Source organism: Hyperolius riggenbachi, chromosome 5 (assembly GCF_040937935.1).
Source record: "Hyperolius riggenbachi isolate aHypRig1 chromosome 5, aHypRig1.pri, whole genome shotgun sequence".
NCBI lineage: Eukaryota > Metazoa > Chordata > Amphibia > Anura > Hyperoliidae > Hyperolius > Hyperolius riggenbachi.
The window spans coordinates 132496498-132519164 of NC_090650.1; the positions used below are offsets into that span (position 1 = coordinate 132496498).

Sequence of the window (22667 nt, forward strand, 5' to 3'; positions counted from 1 at the left end):
TTTCCTTGTATTCGTGTTACGTTGATACATCAGTGTCGCTGATGTATACGTACACGAACTGTTTATATCCTGTGTGCAGTTAGTCAGCTTTCCAGCACGTTTTGGTAGGTTGCGCGTACCGTGACCACCCGTGCTGAGGTAGTTACCCTGCTCCTGGTTCTGTTTGTGGATTGCGTTCATCTCTGCGAAGAGATAATGAATCCTTCTGAATCCTGTTCTGTTACCGTTTGTGGATTGCGTTCATCTCTGCGAAGAGATAACGAATCCTTCTGAATCCTGTTCTGTTACCATTTGTGGATTGCGTTCATCTCTGCGAAGAGATAGCGAATCCTTCTGAGTCCTGTTCCCTGTATTGCTCCAGTCTAAGTCAGTGTTCCTGCTTATGTTATATATTGGTTCATTGCCGATATATACATATGTTAGTCAGACGTTACAAATAGTTTCATTGATAGCTGTAATTGTAATACGCTAGGAAAACATACTTATTGTATTTTTGTCTGTGTTACGTTCATCTATCTTGATCCTGCTATTTCCTGACTATCCTGTCCTGTCTTTGTGAGGCACGCCATCGCTGCTACGCATTGCTGCCTCATTCCAGTCTGTCTTGTTGTGGACGCTTGCTGTCACTAAGTAGCGGCAAGCTAGCAAGCGTTCATTCTGTCTACCTGTCCTGATCTCCTCAGTTCTGGTTTATGCGCTCAGCGCTACCTTGCGCTGAGACGTTATCGCAAAAGTATTGTTTGTGGCTGTCGGATCTGCACCGGCTCTGTGCGCCACAATCTCCTTCTGGAGTCAGTCCTCCCCTCCACTATACTAGGGATAGCCTGTTTCCTTGTGCTAGTGTGTGTACCTCCTCCGCGTCAGCTCATGCGTTGCATGCTGACTGTGGAGAATACACCACCAAGCCTCACATTATGAAAACCCCATTACCAATCCCCATTGTGGGGGGGATTCCCAGAAAGTATGACACTGTTAATTATGGTTCCTGTTCCTTTAAGAAATTTGAAGAACTTAACTCTGAAACAGAAAATGAGTTTTTCTCTGAATGTTCCAGGTTCCTGGCCAATCCCGATCTCCAAGCGACTCCTGTTTCAACCTGGGCACTCCAACTAAGTTATATTTTGTTTAAAGGGGAATTATTCCAGTGGGCATTTGATGTTCTCAATCATTCCGATTTGAAAGAGAGGCCGCTGGAATTTCTAGCGTTTGTGATCCATAACTGGTTGCGCATAGATCCATTGCCTTTTCCTCTTAATGAACTCCTGGCAGCAGGCCAATCAGCTTCTCCTTCAATTGCTTGCAAAAATGTTCAGCAAGCAGAAAGTGTTACTGATAATTTTCCTGCAGCCTTGAATAAATCACCAAAAACAGCAGGGTCTAAGGCAAAACGCAAACGTTCTAAGAAACGTGTCCGATCTGCAGAGTCGTTATCCTTAGCGACTGAGACCTATAATGAGATTCTGCCATTAACAGATAATGAAATGCAATTGTCTTTCAGGGGAGTTAAATGGACTTATGAAACTACTAATGAACTTTCCTCCCTGGCTAGGGAAAATAAAGATTTTTGTTTAAAAGAATTATCTGAGTATGATTATGAGGAGATATTACAGAGTATTGAACAAATCAACTTATTTGTGAAGCAAGGAAAGTTTGCATACACTACAGTTCAGCACTTGCTACAGGTATTGGAGATTCTTAGGAATAAGGAATCTGCCAATCACCTGCTAATTAACCCAATATATGTCCCTGCTACAATCATATCTGCAAACCATGATCTGCCTGTTAAGTATGCTTGGAATCCTCCATTTGAGAAAGGAGAGATGGAAGCTCTGGTCAATGAATGGAAGAATGATTCAAGTTCATTTTGTCAATTTTACAGTGCAAAAAGTGAATTAGTATTGAATGCATGCATTAAGTCTGCCTATAACCTAATAAAAACTGGTGTGTGTGGGTATGACTTTGTGGCTCCATTGATTGATGTGTGGGAACTGATTTTGGATGATTTTTATGTGACTCCGAATTCGCAAATTTGGCGTTCTGACCCGCCTGCTTCAGCACCTTTGGCTGATTCAGCAGGTGATTCGGAGCTCTTTTTGTGTGAAATTGAAGTTCCTGCAATTCCACCCTGTACCATGGATAACTCAGTGTTACTTACCAGTAAAACAGAAGCCACTGATACATTCTTAATCTTGCCCTGCGCAAATTTCTCAGCAGAGAATCCAGAGGTCCTGCTGACTTCCGAGTCCAGCCTAGCCAGTACTCATGACTCTTTGTTCAGTGAAACAGACACCAGAAAAATCTTGCCTGCCTCTGCAAACACTTCTGCAGAAATTACCTGTGTTAATAAAGTTCAACTCCTGTCTGATCCAGCAGATGCCAATAGATGCACTACATCAGTTTCCGAGTCCCAGCAATCCTGTCTAGAAACCTCAGAACCCCAGCATCTGAATTTTCCAATTTTACAAATGAATGGTGATTCAGATGCGCAAACATTGTGTCTTGATCTTCCTGTTTCTACACCTCGCTCTAGTTTTGTGAATAGCTCAGAGCATCTGCTATGTGAACCTGAAATCGTAGAATTATTACCTTGTTCAGAAAATGTTCCAGTAAATTTGCCCTGTACCATGAATTGTGCAGTAGATCTTTCCAATGAAACTCAGGTCACAGAATCATTATGCTGTCCAGCAGGTGCTTCCATGGTTTTGCCCTGCAATATGGACTGTTCAGTGATCCTGTCCAGTGAAGCTGGGGTCGCAGAGTCTTATGCTTCACCCAGTACTTTGGATACTTCAAACCCTCTAGCAGAGGAGTCTGAGGCACTGCTTACCTCAGTTGGTGTTGCAGTAATATTCACTTGTCTAGCAGCTGTTTTGGAATTACAGTCTGCTCTAATAAAACTTGATGAATTTCTGCCCAGCAAAGCAGAAGCCATTGAAATATTGTCCTCGTCAGCAAGTGTGTTAGATACCTTGCCCTGTACACAGTCTGATTTAACCAATGTTGTTGAGTCCCTCTCCAGTGTTGTAACAGCCGAGGAACTCCAGCCCTGTCCTCTGAATGTTTCAGAAGTCTTGCCCTGTAACATGGATAATTCTGATTCTCTGGTCAAAATAATAGAAATCTCAGAATTTCAATCCGGTCTGATGAGTGTTCCTGAAACCCAGCCCTGTATCCTGAAAGATTCTGGTTCTCTGGCCGCTGTGGCAGAGGTTCCAGAGTCCCCTTCCTGTCCAGGGAATTCCTCAGTTTTGCCTAGTCCAGTGGGGGCTGCTGCAATACTGACTTGTTCTGCAGCGCCTCATGAGCTCCAATCCAGTGTATTAGATGAGTCTCTGTCCAGTCCAGAGGTAGTTGTGGAGTCCCTATCTGGTTCAGTGCATACATCAGAAGATTTGTCCTGTCTTGTTAGTGCCCCTGAATCTGATTTGTTACTGACTTTGCTGGAATCAGCGACATCTAAGTCTGATCCTGCATTCTCGTGTAAAAGTCCAGTAGTTGCGAAGTCTAGTCATGATGATTTTTTTTTGGCCAGTCCTGGTTTTGGTCCTGTCTTGGCTGACCCTGAGGCTCACAGTTCCTTGACATGCCCAGAGGTTTCTCCTGTGCCAGTGTGCCCAGATGTTATTTGTGTGCCAGAATGCCCAAGTGTGTCTAAGGTGTTAGCGTGCTCTGATGCTTCCTTAGTGGGAACATGTTCTGATGTTGCCAGTCTGCCTGCATGCCCAGAGATGGTTCTGGTCCCTGAAAGCCCTGATCTTGATGTTTGTCCTTGTGGCCCTGACTCGGGAATTGCCCTAGGTTCCATAGGGGTTCTTGATAGTTCTCCATGTGAGCCTAAGGGGCGTTCTGACCTATGGGGATCTCTTTGGAGCTTCAAGGTGTTCTGGGAGGTCTCTGAGAAAACTTGTCCTGGTGCCTTGGACTGGTTCAACAGTGGGTTTTGTGTTGGTAAAGTCAGTCCCGGTGGGCATTGCAAAGGCTTTGGCGTTTTTGAACGGTTCCTGGAAGGCGGTGGGTATCGCTCAGGGAGTTTCGGAGGGCTTTCTTCTGGAAATCATGGTTCTGATGGGTGTCACACTGGGGCTTGTAGTACTGATGGGCATGGTTCTGTAGGTTCTGGTTCTGATGGGTCCAGTCTTGTGGGGACTGATTCTGGAATTCGGTCTTGCCGGGCTGTCCCGGTCATCATGAATTATCAGTCAGACTGTTTTGTTGGGAATTTCAGTTTTGAAAAGCGTCTGGAATCCGCTTTTAAGGGCGGGGGTACTGTAATGATCGCTGCTGCAGCAGGCATTGCTGGAAGTAGTAGTGCTGCAGCTCAGGTAGTTCTGATCTCTTTTCATGCAAGCTGCATAGCTTTGTCTGCCTTTCCCTGCTGTCAGCTTGTGATTGATTATCATTCACCTGTGTGGGAATCTGCATGTCTGCTCCCATTGGATGACCTCAGTATAAAGATCTGCTTCCTGCAGGACTCCTCGGGTTTTCATAGCTTCAGTTTAAGCTTGTCTTGCTGTCGCTTCAGCCCCCGATCGTGTTTCTTGTTCTAAAAGATACTTTGCTGGTTTTGCATCATATATTGGTTCATTGCCCATATATATGCATACCAGCACGTTTATTATTTTCCTTGTATTCGTGTTACGTTGATACATCAGTGTCGCTGATGTATACGTACACGAACTGTTTATATCCTGTGTGCAGTTAGTCAGCTTTCCAGCACGTTTTGGTAGGTTGCGCGTACCGTGACCACCCGTGCTGAGGTAGTTACCCTGCTCCTGGTTCTGTTTGTGGATTGCGTTCATCTCTGCGAAGAGATAATGAATCCTTCTGAATCCTGTTCTGTTACCGTTTGTGGATTGCGTTCATCTCTGCGAAGAGATAACGAATCCTTCTGAATCCTGTTCTGTTACCATTTGTGGATTGCGTTCATCTCTGCGAAGAGATAGCGAATCCTTCTGAGTCCTGTTCCCTGTATTGCTCCAGTCTAAGTCAGTGTTCCTGCTTATGTTATATATCGGTTCATTGCCGATATATACATATGTTAGTCAGACGTTACAAATAGTTTCATTGATAGCTGTAATTGTAATACGCTAGGAAAACATACTTATTGTATTTTTGTCTGTGTTACGTTCATCTATCTTGATCCTGCTATTTCCTGACTATCCTGTCCTGTCTTTGTGAGGCACGCCATCGCTGCTACGCATTGCTGCCTCATTCCAGTCTGTCTTGTTGTGGACGCTTGCTGTCACTAAGTAGCGGCTAGCTAGCAAGCGTTCATTCTGTCTACCTGTCCTGATCTCCTCAGTTCTGGTTTATGCGCTCAGCGCTACCTTGCGCTGAGACGTTATCGCAAAAGTATTGTTTGTGGCTGTCGGATCTGCACCGGCTCTGTGCGCCACAATCTCCTTCTGGAGTCAGTCCTCCCCTCCACTATACTAGGGATAGCCTGTTTCCTTGTGCTAGTGTGTGTACCTCCTCCACGTCAGCTCATGCGTTGCATGCTGACTGTGGAGAATACACCACCAAGCCTCACAGTATGTCTCTACCAGCTTTGCACATCTAGAGACTGAAATCCTTGCCCATTCTTCTTTGCAAAACAGCTCCAGCTCAGTTAGATTAGATGGACAGCGTTTGTGAACAGCAGTTTTCAGATCTTGCCACAGATTCTCGATTGGATTTAGATCTGGACTTTGACTGGGCCATTCTAACACATAGATATGTTTTTTTTAAACCATTCCATTGTTGCCCTGGCTTTATGTTTAGGGTCATTGTCCTGCTGGAAGGTGAACCTCCGCCCCAGTCTCAAGTCTTTTGCAGTCTCCAAGAGGTTTTCTTCCAAGTTTGCCCTGTATTTGGCTCCATCCATCTTCCCATCAACTCTGACCAGCTTCCCTGTCCCTGCTGAAGAGATGCACCCCCCAAGCATGATGCTGCCACCTCCATATTTGACAGTGGGGATGGTGTGTTCAGAGTGATGTGCAGTGTTAGTTTATTGCCACACATAGCGTTTTGCATTTTGGTCAAAAAGTTCGATTTTGGTCTCATCTGACCAGAGCACCTTCTTCCACATGGTTGCTGTGTCCCCCACATGGCTTGTGGCAAACTGCAAATGGGACTTCTTATGCTTTCTGTTAACAATGCCTTTCTTCTTGCCACTCTTCCATAAAGGCCAACTTTGTACAGTGCATGACTAATAGTTGTCCTATGGACAGAGTCTCCCAACTGAGCTGTGGATATCTGCAGCTCGTCCAGAGTCACCATGGGCCTCTTGACTGCATTTCTGATCAGCGCTCTCCTTGTTCGGCCTGTGAGTTTAGGTGGATGGCCTTGTCTTGGTAGGTTTACAGTTGTGCCATACTCCTTCCATTTCTGAATGATCGCTTGAACAGTGCTCCTTGGGATGTTCAAGGCTTTGGAAATCTTTTTGTAGCCTAAGCCTGCTTTAAATTTCTCAATAACTTTATCCCTGACCTGTCTTGGACCTGTCTTGTGTGTTCTTTGGACTTCACGGTGTTGTTGCTCCCAATATTCTCTTAGACAACCTCTGAGGCCCTCACAGAGCAGCTGTATTTGTACTGACGTTAGATTACACACAGGTGCACTCTATTTAGTCATTAGCACTCATCAGGCAATGTCTATAGGCAACTGACTGCACTCAGATCAAAGGGCGCCGAATATTTATGCACACACCACTTTGCAGTTATTTATTTGTAAAAAATGTTTGGAATCATTTATGATTTTTGTTTCCACTTCTCATGTGTACACCACTTTGTGTTGGTCTTTCATGTGGAATTCCAATAAAATTGATTCATGTTGTGGCAGTAATATGACAAAATGTGGAAAACTTCAAGGGGGCCGAATACTTTTGCAACCCACTGTGTATATATATATATATATATATATATATATATATATATATATATATATATATATATATATATATATATATATATACACACACATACAAATGAGATAGGCACTGTAGGCTTGTTCTTAACCTGAATCCATTCTTAAAGAGAAACTACGGTGAAAATAACATGATGAAAAATGTCCATAATTTTTTACAATAATTATTTATAAATGATTTAGTTATTGTTTGCCCATTGTAAAATCTTTCTTGCATGTTTTGCAGGCAACCTCACTCGTAGCAATATGTAGTATTGCAGTTTAGCCACTAGGGGCCATATTCTATTGCTGAACTCGAGTTCTTAACTTAGGCGATGGGGGCATCGCCTAATCTAATTAAACTTTAGACCCCCCCAGGCGGAAAAGAACTCGCTTGGGCGATTTAATCGCCCAGCGAGTTCTTAACACGGAATCCAATTACCCTTATCATGTCTCCGGGAAGCGATGCTTCCCGGCAGACATGAGCGTTAGCTTAGACCTGCAAAAAGCAGGTCTAAACTAGCTAACGCACGTCGTCGCCGCAGCATCTGGGGGTCTCCTTTAATAAGGAGACCCCCAGAGCTCCCCGTCGGGTCGCCGCACAGTTTAGAAGCCAGCGCGCAGCTCTGCCCGGCTCCTCTGTCATACGTACCGCCGCCGATCACCCGCCGCCTCTCGCCGCAAAATCCGTCACGTAATTACAGTGTATCTAACACTGTAATTACTGTGCGCATAGAAGGAGCCCGGGCAAAGCATCTTTGAATCTGCAGCCGGGCTCCCCATTGGTCTGCTGTGTGAGCTATTTTATTGGTTCAGACAGCAGACCAATGGGGAGCCCGGCTGCAGATTCAAAGATGCTTTGCCCGGGCTCCTTCTATGCGCACAGTAATTACAGTGTTAGATACACTGTAATTACGTGACGGATTTTGCGGCGAGAGGCGGCGGGTGATTGGCGGCGGTACGTATGACAGAGGAGCCCGGCAGAGCTGCGCGCTGGCTTCTAAACTGTGCGGCGACCCGACGGGGAGCTCTGGGGGTCTCCTTATTAAAGGAGACCCCCAGATGCTGCGCGGAAGATGTCGGCGATGTTCGGCGGACGAGTGCGCATGTGTGGGGAGTGAGGCCGTGGTGCTGATGGACAGCACCACAGCGTAAACCTCACTTCCCATCGCTCGGTAACAGGGAGCATCGCTCAGGCTTTCGCCTGAGTAATGCTCCCTAACGATCGGCCATCGCGCGAAGGATATGGGCAATAGGATTTGCCGGTAATCCTCGCGCGATGGCAAGGTGATAAGTAGCTCGCATCTGCAAGCTACTTATCACCTTGAATAGGATATGGCCCTAGGTGTCTCTCTACTATTATTAATGATTTCGTTTTGTTCAACTTGTTGGTTCCTCCCTGTGTGTGTAATAGACACAGTTCTTTGTGATAAGCATGATTAAAACCTACCAGTTATAATCTACCATGTGTGTTTGCAAATAGAAGCAACCTAGCAAAACAAACATGACCTATGCAGGTGGTGTAAATAGTGTCTCATCTACATGGAATCCACCTAGCTTAGACACTACTTACCCCACCTGTGCATAGGTGAGGTTGCCTGCAATATATGCACCATTGGGGAGTCATGAGGACATGTTTGAGAAGCACTCTATAGAGCCTTCCCGATCCTCTCTCCACACCCTCGGTCTATTGTTGTCCCCCAAAGTCCACGTCTTTGGTATTCCTCTGAAGGTTCACTCTCAAAGGCATGTTCGGCCACTTGGGGAGTCAATGGTGGACCCAGGGCGAGGACATGGGGAGTGGACTGGGAAGGCTCTATGGAACCCAGAGCCTTTCCTCTACATAGGTGAGTATATGACTTTCTTTCAGATTGGCTTAAGTTTTACTTTTATTTGGAAAATTTAGTTTAATGCCAATCTCAAATTATATGAATTCATGTTCTTCTTAATGTTTAAAAGTACTCTCATCCAGACAGTTTACTGAGCCCAGATGGTTTTTGAGATCGACCATTCGCTTTTGTTTGGAGCATTCCCCTTTGGAGCCAAACAACACCTATACGACCCATTCAACTTGCTCAGCTGCAACTTGAGACAAAGGGGCAGTTCCAAAAACAATTATTATAGTACAATAACATGTGATATTGTCCATCAGGAAGCTGAAAGAAAGCAAATAAACACATCCAGCAAATCTAGACCTCTCAGTATACCTCATAGAATGACCTGTGATACTTATTGATTCAGACGGATGGGCTACCTATATCATTCATTTCATAACATGTAATATAAGCTTGCAGGCACTGTAACAAATGTCAGCTGTCTTCATACAGCTGTCGTCTGATTTCACCAATGACAGAAAGAAAAAAATCATCTCTGGAGATTAAATGATTTTATGTGTACAGGTGTGTGAGCTTCTACAGATGCTTCTGATTAAAAATAGGATTTAAAATAGTCCTTTCTTCCATGTACTGTTCAAGCAAGAGAGAATGATCTGTACCTATCAATTGAGGATGTTCACATCATTGTGATTTAACTCTTTCATGATCCGGGTGAGATACTTAAAATTAACAAAAATAAAGTGCGGTTTGTAATTATGCCATTCAAACTTTTTTAACTGCTATTTAATATAATTCCTCTATTCGACTTTGTAGGATAAACCCAGGTGTGTCCATATCAAAACCATGACAGTGTTTTTCATCCTGTCATACTCTAGAGATGTCTGCTTGAAGTTAATGGATGTCTATACGATGTGAGGATGACAGTTGGTGCTTCTCAAGTATTATCATTGCATGTAAATGATACTACTGCATTTAACCTCACTGCTTTGAATTGTATCTGAACTTGGGAACTCTGAGGTAAACGAAAGCCATCACAGACATTATTCCACACAGCTTTTAGTTTTGCACACAAAGTGTAGCCAAACTCATAACCGTTATAGCTCTGGGCTATATTATAGCCAAGGTTCCATGTCCAAACTAAGCAATGCAGGTGGCCAAACTAAGCAATTGTCTATGTAGGTGTCGAGTTGTGAATAGCACAGCCGCACCAAAGCCACCTGCTTCAATCTGCCTGTAACAGTCCAGTATCTTTAAATGCCAGCTTCATTAAAGAGGCACTGTAACAACATAGATTGCAGTCCATTATCCAGGATACCCACTTAATTAAATACCCTGGTTTCAGCATCAGAAACACTTTCTGTAGCTATAAATTGCTGTATAATGGTATGTAGCCCGCCCTCCCACTGAGGCTGTTTATCCTGTGGAATTCTCCCCCAGAGCATTCTGGGAGATCAGCTATGTTTATGTACTGGTTTAGAGCTCTCAGTAATTGAACAATACTAAATACATTTCCGCCTGTGAGAAATTGCAGAAAAACACTGATAAAATAATTTATTAATGCATACAAAAAATGATTAATTATGTTATTTTGGTTACAATTCCTCTCCTTGGCATAGCTAAGGAGCAATGGACCCCAGTGCAAGTTTTATATTGCCCCCCCCCCCCCGTCCCCCAGCACTCTATACATAACAATTGATACGGTGCACTAAAATTACAGGGCAACCACAGTGTCAGAGGTGCAAGAGGGGGATGTGGAACAGCTTGTTTATGATTACTACTATTCAAAGCATCTATGGAAGTGATTATTATCAGCACAGGACTAATAAAGAGCTAATACTGAGGTTGAGGGAGGACCCTGCGGTGCCCCCCTGGCCCAAGGGACCCGGAGCGGTCCAGACCTCTGCAAACCCTATTGCTACGCCACTGGTTCCTTTATAAAAGTGAATGTGTCCCTAAGTAAAACAATTAATAGTAGCATTCCATTTAGGGCCCACTTCCACTAGCTGCGAATTCGCATCGCATTGTATCGCATCAAACCTGAAGCCAATCTATGTTAATGGAGTAGTTTCCATTACATGCAAATTTTGCAATGCGATGCGACCAGAGAAATTTATGGATGGCATGCTGCAGATATCCACAGCACACATCTGATTCCCCTAGGCAGAAACAGACGGCCGCATCCGTGGATAGCTGTGGAACGATGCGATCGGATCCGGGCAGAGGAAACGGGCTCTAAGTATCAATGAACTTGGAAGGAATTAAATAAGAACATTTTCATTATTTAACTAGGTATGTTTTTTTGTCCTTCAAAAGTTAAAAGGCTATTAGCAGCAAAACTTCTGAACAATGTTCATACTCCATCTTTAGTCAGAAGTCTGCTCCCCCTCCTTCCTAAGCTCCCACTTCCAGTTGTACTTTTATCAAGAGGGACGTCATTTGTAACATATTTTCATAAAAAATAATGGTTTATTAGAAATGTTGTATAGTGTATATAGAATACCTTAACACCTGCAAATTAGCCAAAGAGATATTTGGAGAGATATGTAAATTGGCTGATAGATCCACAATAGTAAAGCCTGGAAAAACATGATTATCTTACATTTGTTAATGAAGCAATGAGTATGAGTACCCAGATCACCCTTTGCAGTTCATCTACAGACAGCTCTAGTTTCTTTAAAGGTGCTCAGCCAAAGCACCTACCCCAGGATGGATTCTTTGTAAAAAAAAAAGTTAATTTTTTGTAAGTAAATTGGATCTTTTTTACCTCAAAATAAACTTGTTACTGCATAATTACTGCTATGGTGCCCAGTACGGTTTTAATGGTTCAGAATTGATGTAATATCATGCTAATTTTAGGGAAATGTATGGGGCTGGAAATTTTAAGTTTAATGATCTTCTCGTCGTATTAATGGGTGGCTTCAAATCGCGCAATGAAAGACTAATAAGAGAGACAAAGCTTATACATTGGTTCAAAACTGTAGATGAAGGTTTACAATGTCTAATGCAGATATGATGGGTTTTAAATCCCACTATTATTTTATTTTTCTTGTGCCCTAATTCTTTTTTAATTCTTGTGCTGGTGAGAAGGGTTTTAAATTCTACAATTCACTTTAGCCTACAACAAACATTGGCCTGATGCTATTCAAGGTGATAAGTAGCTTGCCAGATGCAAGCTACTTACCCCCTTGCCATTTCACGAGGATTACTGGCAAATCCTATTGCCAATTTCACTTGTGCGATGGCTGATCATTAGGGAGTATTACTCAGGCGAATGAGAAGCTAGGTTTTACCCGGTGGTGCTGTCCATCAGCACCACGGCCTCGCTCCCCACACATGCGCACACCCGCCGAACATCCGCCACCATCTTCCGTCGCTGCATCTGAAGGTCTCCTTTAATAAGGAGACCCCCAAAGCTCCCTGCCTGCCGCCGCTCGTCTCTGAAACCCCCCATTTAGCTGCACAGATACTGCTGAACACCCACCGCAAGTCCCCGACATGTAATTACAGTGTATGAGTCACTGTAATTACTCTCGCTATAGCAGAGTCCCGGCAAAGCATGAAAATGGCTCAGACTGTGAACCAATGGGGAGCCCAGGCGGCTGATTCAAAGATGCTTTGCCGGGACTCTGCTATACCGGGAGTAATTACAGTGACTCATACACTGTAATTACACGTCAGGGACTTGCGGTGGGTAGGAAATTGCTTCACAGTATCTGTGCAGCTACATGGGGGGTTGCAGAGATGAGCAGCAGGGTGAGAAGCTCTGGGGGCCTCCTTATTAAAGGAGACCCCCAGATGCAGCAGCGATGACGTGCGTTAGCATGTTTAGACCTGCTTTTTGCAGGTCTAAGCTAATGCTCATGTCTGCCGGGAAGCATCGATTCCCGGAGGCATGCAAAGTCTAATAGGATAGGGTGAAAGGAACTTGCTGGGCGATAACATCGCCCAAGCGAGTTTTTTTAACACCCTGCCTAGGGCTAAATGTAATTGGATCAGGCGACTTTATTGTCGCCTGATTATCGGACTCACCAGCGTTTAACGCTGGTGAGTCTGACAATTGCATCAGGCCCATTGTATGTAGTCTGACCAAGTTATGCTTGAATGAATTACATTGTCTCCTCACCACACTGTGGCCCATATGCAATTCACTTTTTTTTACCTGAGTTTTCTCCTAGGTGATATTTTTAAACTTGTCAAAAAAATGCCTTTTAAGCCACCAGAAAGCAAGAAAATACTCAACATAATTTTTATCTAACTTTTTCACCTACTTTTTGGTACTTTTTTGGTGAAAAAGTGCTGGAAAACTTTTTTAAATCGAAGATGAAACATTATCTCCCAGGTGAAAAAGTGAATTGCATATGGCCTTGAGTCTCTTGAATGTGATGTTTCAGCAGACAAGTGGTCCTATATTTTGGTCATAAATTAGCTAGCATCCCTGTGGGACCTTCTTGATGTTGTAATTAGGCATCCAATGACATGTATTGCAGAACAATGTATCTCCTTTTCAATGTCCAGTGTATATAAGCTGTGTTCTAAATTCTGTCAGTATACAGGAATCTGTCTGATGAAGGCTTCATAGCCGAAAGTTTACTGCGTTTCTTGTAAGTTAGCCAATAAATGGTATCATCCTGATTCAAAACTTCTTACATCTTTATGGTGACCTTTTTTTGTTACTATAAGAATTACCTATTCCCACATCTCTTTCTTATTGGCTAGGCCTCTCTTCAGGTTGGAGACACCCACTTCAAATCATAGCCTAGTCTCCAAGCCCATCGCCTTCCTCCTCAGGTGCAGATTCAGGTCTTGACCTAGGCTCTATTTCCCCCATAAACACCGCTGGTCTCTCCTCAAACTTACAAACTAAAGCAAACAGTTCAATTCCCTAACAAGTCTGCCAGACAGGTGTTTAGTCGGTCACATGGTAGTTTAGTAATACAACTGCAACTTATGAAAAATCTTTACAAGAATATTTAGTATTGCATGTACAGTCAATGCACGGCTCGCTCATTAATTTTCACTTTTATTTCATTTTTTTAGTGCATAGTGTGGGACTGGGACTCTAATGGAAAACACGACTTTATTGGAGAGTTTACATCGTCGTTTAAAGAAATGAGGGGAGCAATGGAAGGAAGACAGGTAAGAGAGCCCTTATTATAGTAAAACATTTACTACATATTAAAGCATACAATATAAATTACAGAAAGCAGTCAGTGTATCTTGTGAACCATCTCAGAAATCTACGCAGCTCTGATCATGTGCGTAGCCTGGGAGTTCTAATTGATGGGGATTTTAACTTTAGAACTCAAATCTCTGCTGTGGTGAAATCATCCTATTTTCACCTGAAGAACATTGCAAAAATCAAGCACCTCATCCCCCCCCAGAAGATCTGCCAACCTTAGTCCATGCCTTCATCACATCCCGACTGGACTACTGTAATGCTCTCTACATTGGCCTTCCAAAAAAGGTCTTGTACCGCCTACAGCTGATACAGAATACTGCTGCCAGACTGCTAACCAACCAACCCCGTCACTGCCACATAACGCCAGTCCTGCACTCCCTTCACTGGCTACCTATAGAATGGAGGGTCCTATTCAAGATAGGCCTACTGACATTTAAATCCCTGAATAATCTGGGCAGAGGATACATGAAAGATATGTTGCAGCTGCGTAGCAATCCCCGCATTCTCAGATCCACAGGTTCTAATAAGCTAGTCATACCCAGAGTCCACTTGGAAACTTTTGGTCCCAGAGCCTTCTGTCATGCTGCCCCCACGTTTTGGAACTCCTTACCTCAACAGATCAGGACAGCTCCATCCCTGGACGTGTTTAAATCCAGACTGAAAACCCACCTGTTCAGTTTGGCATTTGCAGAAATATAACTTTTGTTGTGTGAATACTTCATCCTACTACCAATTACTGAATCTGAGAGAGCCTAAGCGCTTTGAGCCCTATGGGAGAAAAGCGTTATAGAAATGTTATTGTATTGTATTATTGTATTGTATAATGATCTGTTTTTCCTGCAGTTTCCCATTTATTATTCCTAGTAGGTGCTAGCTGGACTCTAGTCCCAGAATAATAACAAAAACCGTGCCTAAAGTGTATGAGGTTTGGGGGGTCAGACTATGAATGGTGTACTATAAAGACTAGCTCACACTGGAATTGTCACTATTTCATATATACTACTACACCTAACTTGTTTTCAATGGCCTTATTTATACCAGTGTGGTGCAGTAGAGAATGCCAAATACAGTTCTGCAAATTGCATTCTTATACATTGTAGCTTTACATGTGGAAAGGAAACCTGAGACTTTTAACACACCAACAGCATTTATACATTTATACTTACCTGGGGCTTTCTCCAGGTAAGTATACCCTCTAGCCCCTCTCTCTCTCAGACAGGCACATACTTAAACTTCAGTTATAAATAGGAAGCCGCACACCACGTTTGGTACACACGTCAGATAAAAATATTTGCAAACAAAGCAATCAATCTGCCACAAAGATTTGTCAGGAAGGTTTGAATGACCAATCTTATTACAAACTTTTTTATAACGAGTGGCAGATGGATTGCTCATTTTACAAAGACTTTTATCTCACATGTATACACCGCTTCAGTAGCACTTTCTTCAGAGGCTTAAAGAGTTTTGGAATAGAAATTGATTAAAATTACAATCAGATGCCAAGTTGGGGCATCAATCTCAAACAGATTAGGTCACAGTGGTCGAACCTGCCAGGGAAAATTGATAAGTGTATAGGCACCCTTTAAAGGTGGCCACTAACGATACAATTAAGCGACCGATCATTTACGAATGATTACTCATTAATCCAATCAGATTAATGAAATAAATCTGATTTTCAAATCGATTCCGTCGATCTGATCAGATTGGTTAGTAGATTTTTGTCCATTAACCACTTGGGGACTGTGTACACCCCCCCCCCCCCCCCAGTGACCAGATCATTTTCACTTAATTGGCCCACTGCAGCTTTAAGGCAAACCTGCAGGGCCGCACAACAGAGCACACAAGTGATTCCCCCCTCCTTTTCCCCCCACCAACAGGGCTCTCTGTTGGTGGGGTCTGATCGCCCCCACATTGTTTATTTATTTTTTAATCAATATTTATATTAAAGATTTTTAAATAAATGTAACTTTTTTTTTGTTTTGCCCCATTCCCCTCCCTCACTCCCTCCCCCCAGCCAGCAAATCACGCGATCGGCTGTCATAGGCTTCAGGCTATGAGAGCCGATCGCTCTCCTGTGGGCCAGGGGGACAGCCCTGTCACACAGCTGTCCCCAGTACAGCGCTGCTGCAGATCGCAGTGCTGTACAAAGTAATTAGATGGCAAAACCACCGTCTAACAGTCTCCCAAGCGGCGATTGCTGCTCGGAGACTGAAGGCGGGGTGGAGCTTCGCCCCACAAGCAGGAGATGTGCGCGCATCGTTCGCACGATCTCCTGCTAGCCCCATAGAAGATCGTTCACGCCAATGGGCGTGGAGCGGTCCTGGGGCTGCCACACTGCTCACGCCGATTGGCGTGGAGCAGTCGGCAACAGGTTAATGGTCCCAATTAATCATTTCCGATCGTCCATATGAATAATCATTCATAAACAATCATTCTGCAAATTGTATAATTAGTGGCCACATTTAGCTTCAGTGATCATCTGCACTTACAGAAGTAGCGCATTTGGTAAATTCTGCCGATTGGCCAGATATTTGCAAGGTCAACTTACCAAATTATGTCCAGAATTATCAATAACCATATTAGCACCTCCCTTTCCTGCAGGTGTAACTATCTTTCATTCTTATATATGGCTTTATGTAGTACAATATAAAATAAAATAAAACAAACAAATGGTTATGTCCTTGCTCTGTTTCTTTGCATTGCATTATCCCTAAGGGCTGATGGTGATTATCAGCAATGCTAAAGTCGGGTACACACTTTTCATTGGCCAATCACTAGTCAATTTTATCACCTCCAAGTAGTATGAGGGCCAACAAATGTTGAATACTATGGTCAAATTGTGTAGGTAAGGTTAGTACTACAAGGAGGTGGTGGAATTAGCTGAACAATGGCCACTGAAAATTGGATGTGTGTACTGTATTAAGCCCCATCTACACGAAGGGACATTGCAGCGATCCGGCGGCTCGATTAGCCGCCGGATAGCCTCTTCCGCGTGCCCGCCGCGTCCCCGCTCGCCACGCATGCGCCGCATTCGATTCCCCGCTCGTGCCCGCTCGTCCCCGCCGGCGCCGCTTATCTCCCGCACGATTCCCTGCCATTGTCCCCTCGCGGGGATCGAGCAGGGAATCGGCGGTGCGGAGATCCGTCCTGTCGGATCTTATCAATCGAGCTGCATCAGCGGCTCGATTGATAAGCAGCATCGCGGCCGCATTTACTCGTGTAGATGCGGCTTAAGACTTTAGTGGCACAGTCACTTACCCTGAAACATCACGATGTAGGTTGCTCAACTAAAGTGTCCAGGCTTTAAGTTTTATGGGGAATAAATGAAGAATCCAGCAAGGTTGCAGTAACGGAATTGGTTGGCATAAAGCCTAGTAGAATAATCTATAGCTGGAGCTGGAGCAGAGCTAGAATTATTACTAGATATCTGTACCTTCTGTTACCTGCCAAATCTCTGCAGAATACTGATGGTTTAGTTTTCCAAGTGAACTTAAGCTGTAAAGAGAATGTATCATTATTTTTAGTGATTTTACATTGTTGATATATTTATTTTTATGTTAGTATTTATTTAAAAGTTTTTATTTTTTTTAAATTAGGAAAAAAATAAATATCGGAAATGACAATGTAATTTTATTATTGTGTTCCAGCAAAGATAAGACAGAGGAGAGCAAATTTTAGTTATCATTTACTAAAGGTGCCCATACACTATGCAATTGTCTCCAGTAGATTCAATCATTGAGATTGAATCTCCTGAGGACTGAGGCCCCAACATGACACCTGATCATGCCTGGCCAAAATTGACCAACATTAATAATTGGAAAGGACTTTTTTTGTGTGAATGTAAGGGGGCGGGCTGGGGTATACCAGGGACATGACGTTATCTATGCAAGTGGCCTAGATCCGCTGATAGGGCCTCCAGGTGTCCCCTCTGCTAACACTGCTCTTCCCAGTGCATTCATGTACGGGTCCTGGCGTGTCACTAGACCCACATCGGGTCACATGCATGCTTCGGGAGCTGTAAAGGAAGGATGCAGGAAAGCTGTTGGGAGCTGCATGTAGTGTAGAAGATAGCGGCAGTAGCTTTGGTAAGTTGCTTCTGCTGCACACAGATCTGCAAGGGGAGAGGTTAGTGTTATTTTAGGGCCGGTTGCTTGTCTTCTCAAGCAGCCAGCAAGAACACATATCTGGCAACAGGCACTCCTCGCCTGTGCTGGATAACAGGGATTCTACTGCAGTTGCTTCTCTAAAGAAGGGACACATTCAGGAAATATTTTCAAGATGGAAGTATCAGGAGGGGGTTAAGGTGGTAATCTGTGGTTTAAATGAAGGCTTTAAGGCAAATGCTATCCACAGACAATGAGCATTACATTTTCAGCGCTGCGTATTATGTTGCCTATTTACAAATGCAATAAATAATAATTTATGGTAATAACAGGTGAAGATAGCACAGAGAAAGTGGAACTAACACAGTCTCCATTTTACTCAAATTAAGTTTTAGGAAATGGGACATGAATGCAGAGACAGCAGATAGACAGTCAGGGACTCAAGATAATAGTGTAGAATGATTAGAAACTGAGAAATAGATATGGGTGTCATCAGCATAGAAATTATACTTGAAACCAAAAGAGTATATTAATTGTCTTAGGCAATAAGTGGGCATGTAAAGCAGTTCGTATTAGAGTAGGAGACAGTGAAAGAATTTCTAAACAGGTAAAGAGAAAATCCTCTAATGTGCCAGTTCCTTGATCCTTAGTGATGAGAAAATTTAGAGAAGCAGAGAATGATTGACAGTGCTAAAGGCAGAGAAAAGGTCGAAGAGTTGTAGTATGGAGAATTGGCCTTTGCATTTTGCAACCAGCACGTCATTAGTAACTTTAGTATGGACTGTTTCAGTGGAATGGAGCCAGACAGATTTGTGAGCTGTGCTTTAGGCCTCGTTTCCATCTATGCGCTTCTGTCCGCTTCTGTCCGCTTTTCAGCAACATGTATCAATCTGTAACATTGATGTGCTGATAAAAAGCGGATAGAAGCGGACAGATGGAAACAAGGCCTTAGGTATTAGCAAGGAAAAGTTCAGTTAAGGCAACAAAGGCTGTTACTGAGGGGGAGGTTAAAGTGAGAGGAGGAGGGGTAGTTTTGAATGGGTGAGCATTCAAGCAGGCAGGAGGAAGATGGAGGAGGTGCTTAGACTAGTGGATAGGGCTACATGTTAAATCAGTTACATATTGGATCAATTTTACTAGTAAAGTCTGATGCAAAGTCTTTAGCTGATATACATGTGGTTGGTGAAAGATTTGCGGGGAGGGGAGGGAGTTGTTTAGGATTGTGAGAAAAGGAGTAAGGAGAAGTATGGCTGCTTTGCAAGGGGAATGGCATCCCTGAGCTACTGCACAGCTTTTTTTGTAATTCTGACAGTCCTCTACAGTAGTGCTCATCCCCCTGCATCATTCTGACCAGCACCATTCTGCCACTCTGGAAAGCATTTTTAGTTATTTTATGGGTTAAGTCAGCCAGGACTGTCTGTTGATGTGTAGAGGGGCAGCTGAATGAATTACAGCTTAGACTAAGTTGGAGTAGTGAGTGGACACCCACGGTACTTGATAATTTCTGTGTGCAACTGGGAATAACAAGCTACAACAAAGATGGCGCCTAACGGCTGCCCCGGCACAGAGCTCCTGCTACTTTAATAGATTAGTTTGTTTCTTTTAGTGTTTTAGTCAGTTTCTTTTCTAGTTGTTAAGTTGTTAGCGGTCAGCTGTTAAGTTTAGCCAGCTCCGGCATCCCAACCTGGGTCCGGTCCTGCGGCAAGCCAGGCAGAAGGAACACAGAGCCGACCACCCATGTGGAGGACCCGAGGGGAACACGCTAGCCTAACAACCCTATCTACCTGCACTGCCTTACCTGGCCGACGGCACCACCTCCTTCACTGGCCCTGCAGATGAGCCTCGCAACCTGCGTCCTCCGTCTCCCTATGGTCTCCCGGCCCAAGCTCCATCACTGGCTAGCAGCAGCACGGGTCCCGCATCTGCCCTCCGTTCCGACCACGGACAGCCGCGGCCCACGTGCTTCCATCAGCGGCAAGAGAGGATTCTCGCACTACACCCGGGGACCACTGCAGCTACCGCCGCTCGGAAGCCCACTGCCGCCCCGGCTGCTCGGAAGTCTACTGCTGCCCCGGCTGCTCGGAAGTCTACTGCTGCCCCGTCTCTGCTGGCTGGCACATGCGCCTCACGTGGTCCTTCCACACTACTGAGCCTACGGAGGATTAAAGGCGCCCTCCACCACCGGCCTAGTACAACACCTGCCCCAGGAAGTGCAGGCCTGTTCACCGGGTCCCTGGACTACTGCTGCACACAGTTGGACTATCGGGTCCCTGGACTACCGCTGCACAAGCTGCCAAGCGTCTCCCCTGGGCATAGGAGTCAGCCTACCTGCACTAAGGCCACACCGCTGCCTGAAGCAACAGCTCAGCTGGTAAGAACCACTGGCCACATGTGCCCTTCCCATCCTGTCTGACCTGCATACTACTGGCTGTCTAAAACTCTTTCTGACCTGCACACTGTTGGCTCGCTAAAAACTCTTTCTGCACTCTCTGCTGCATTGCTCCCCTGCTGCATTGCTCCCCTGATGTGATCACTAGGCCTATTCCAAGCTACCTTTGTTCTACCTTTCCCTGCCACATCATTGGCATGCTCTATACTGGACTGATCTCCCTGCTGCCACACTGTGTGCACCCTGGGTGTACCTTGCTGGACCGTTATGCCAGGCTACGTCCAGATTGTCATGACACACTGATCTGACTCACCCTACCTGCAGCCTACGCACGGTAGCGCAGCTGCTTCCCCTATGCCCCCCCACATCCAGCACACCACCTACACCAGGTCACAGCTTCTGCAATGGGAGACTTACACCACCCACCCCGAGGACAGGCTGTTGTTCAACACCGTCCGGAAATATGCCCAACAACTCTCCGGCACTGCTCACGAACCCCTCGCAGGTTGGCGGAAGAGAGGTTGTCGTGCTGGGGCTCAAGTGAGACTTAGGAGGAAAGGACTGAGGTCGGCTGTCCCCTCAGTCCTCCTGGCAAATGTCCGCTCCCTCCCAAACAAGCTGGACGAACTCTGTCTCCTCAGCGACAAAAGGGAGCTCTGCAGCAATACCCCAATCCTCTGCTTCACAGAGACGTGGTTGCATGACGACATTCCAGACAATGCTCTTCACCTCCCTGGCTTCGGCCGTACTCGAGCAGACCGGGACACCATCCTCTCGGGTAAAAAGAAGGGTGGGGGCATCTGCTTTTACATCAGCCACTCGTGGTGCCCTAACACATCTGTACTGGCCAGGATCTGCTCCCCTGAGCTCGAACTCCTAATCGTCAATTGCAGGCCGATATACTCACCCAGAGAGTTCTCCTCCTACGTCCTTGTGGGAGTGTACATTCCACCCGACGCTGTAGTTAAACATGCCCTGCGTGACCTGAGTGACGCCATCATACAGTGGGAGTCATCCCTTCCTGACTCGCTGTTCATTGTACTGGGAGACTTCAATAGAGCCAACCTTCACCAGGAGCTGCCACGTTTTCACCAGCATATTACCTGCCCTACGAGGAACCTGAATACTCTCGACCATTGCTACACAGTGCTGAAAGATGCATATAAAGCGGTTCCTCGAGCAGCTCTAGGCTCCTCCGACCACTCTCTCATCCACCTGATCCCCACCTACAGGAGACGTCTGGAGTCAGCGAAACCAGCGCTAAAGTCCACCAAAGTGTGGTCGAGGGAGGCCAAACTCCAACTTCAAGCCTGCTTCGACTGCACAGACTGGACAGCCCTGGAAGCACCGAACCTGAATGAGTGGGCGGACAATGTCTCCTCGTACATCAGATTCTGTGAGGACTCCTGTATTCCATCCAAGTCCTTCAAGGTCTTTCCAAATAACAAACCGTGGTTCTCCAACAAACTACGGCAACTGAGGAGAAGCAAGGAAGCCGCGCACAAATCTGGCAACCAGGAGGACTTCAGGATGGCAAGAAACAACCTAAAGCATGAGCTGAGAGCCGCCAAGAGGAAGTATGCAGAGAAGATGCGACACAACCTTCACTCAAATGACCCTGGCACTGTCTGGAAGGGTCTAAAAGCTGCCACAAACTGCAAGCCTCCCCCACAACATGCGCCGCCTAGCATTGAGCTAGCCGAGAACCTCAGCAATTTCTATTGCAGGTTTGAGAACCAGGAGGCACTGGGGGGGCTAGCAACACCTACAGACACTCAGTCCTCAGCTGCTGAAGATAATGTCCGAGGGCTGAGCACACCACCTCCAGCTGTGAGCGAGGCAGATGTCTTACGCCACCTGACAACTCTGAACGCCAGGAAAGCCTCCGGCCCTGACGGTGTGTCACCAGCCTGCCTAAAAACCTGTTCACGGCAGCTCGCTCCCATTCTCTCCTCCATCTACACCAGGTCCCTCCAGGAAGGCAAAGTCCCTGTGTGCTTCAAAAGGTCCACCATCATCCCTGTCCCCAAGAAGCAGGGAATCTCTGACCTGAACAACTACAGGCCCGTGGCACTAACATCTGTCATCATGAAAACCTTCGAGAGGCTGGTCCTGTCCCACCTTAAGCTTTCTACCTCGGCCCTACTGGACCCGTTACAGTTTGCGTATAGAGCGAACAGATCCACTGATGATGCCATCAACATCTGCCTGGAGTTTACAAATAACCACCTGGACAAACCGAACACATATGTCAGAATCCTCCTGCTGGACTTTAGCTC

The 22667-nt window shown here is 45.2% G+C and overlaps 1 protein-coding gene across 2 annotated transcripts in view; it reads left to right on the forward strand.

Annotated features, from left to right (window-relative positions):
• CPNE4 (copine 4) overlaps positions 1-22667 on the forward strand; it is a 672213-nt gene that overhangs the window by 520256 nt on the left and 129290 nt on the right. For both annotated transcript variants that reach the window (XM_068236266.1, XM_068236267.1), the window contains exon 8: positions 13755-13853. In XM_068236266.1, the coding sequence (XP_068092367.1) occupies positions 13755-13853 (99 nt within the window). The remainder of the gene's footprint in view (positions 1-13754; positions 13854-22667) is intronic.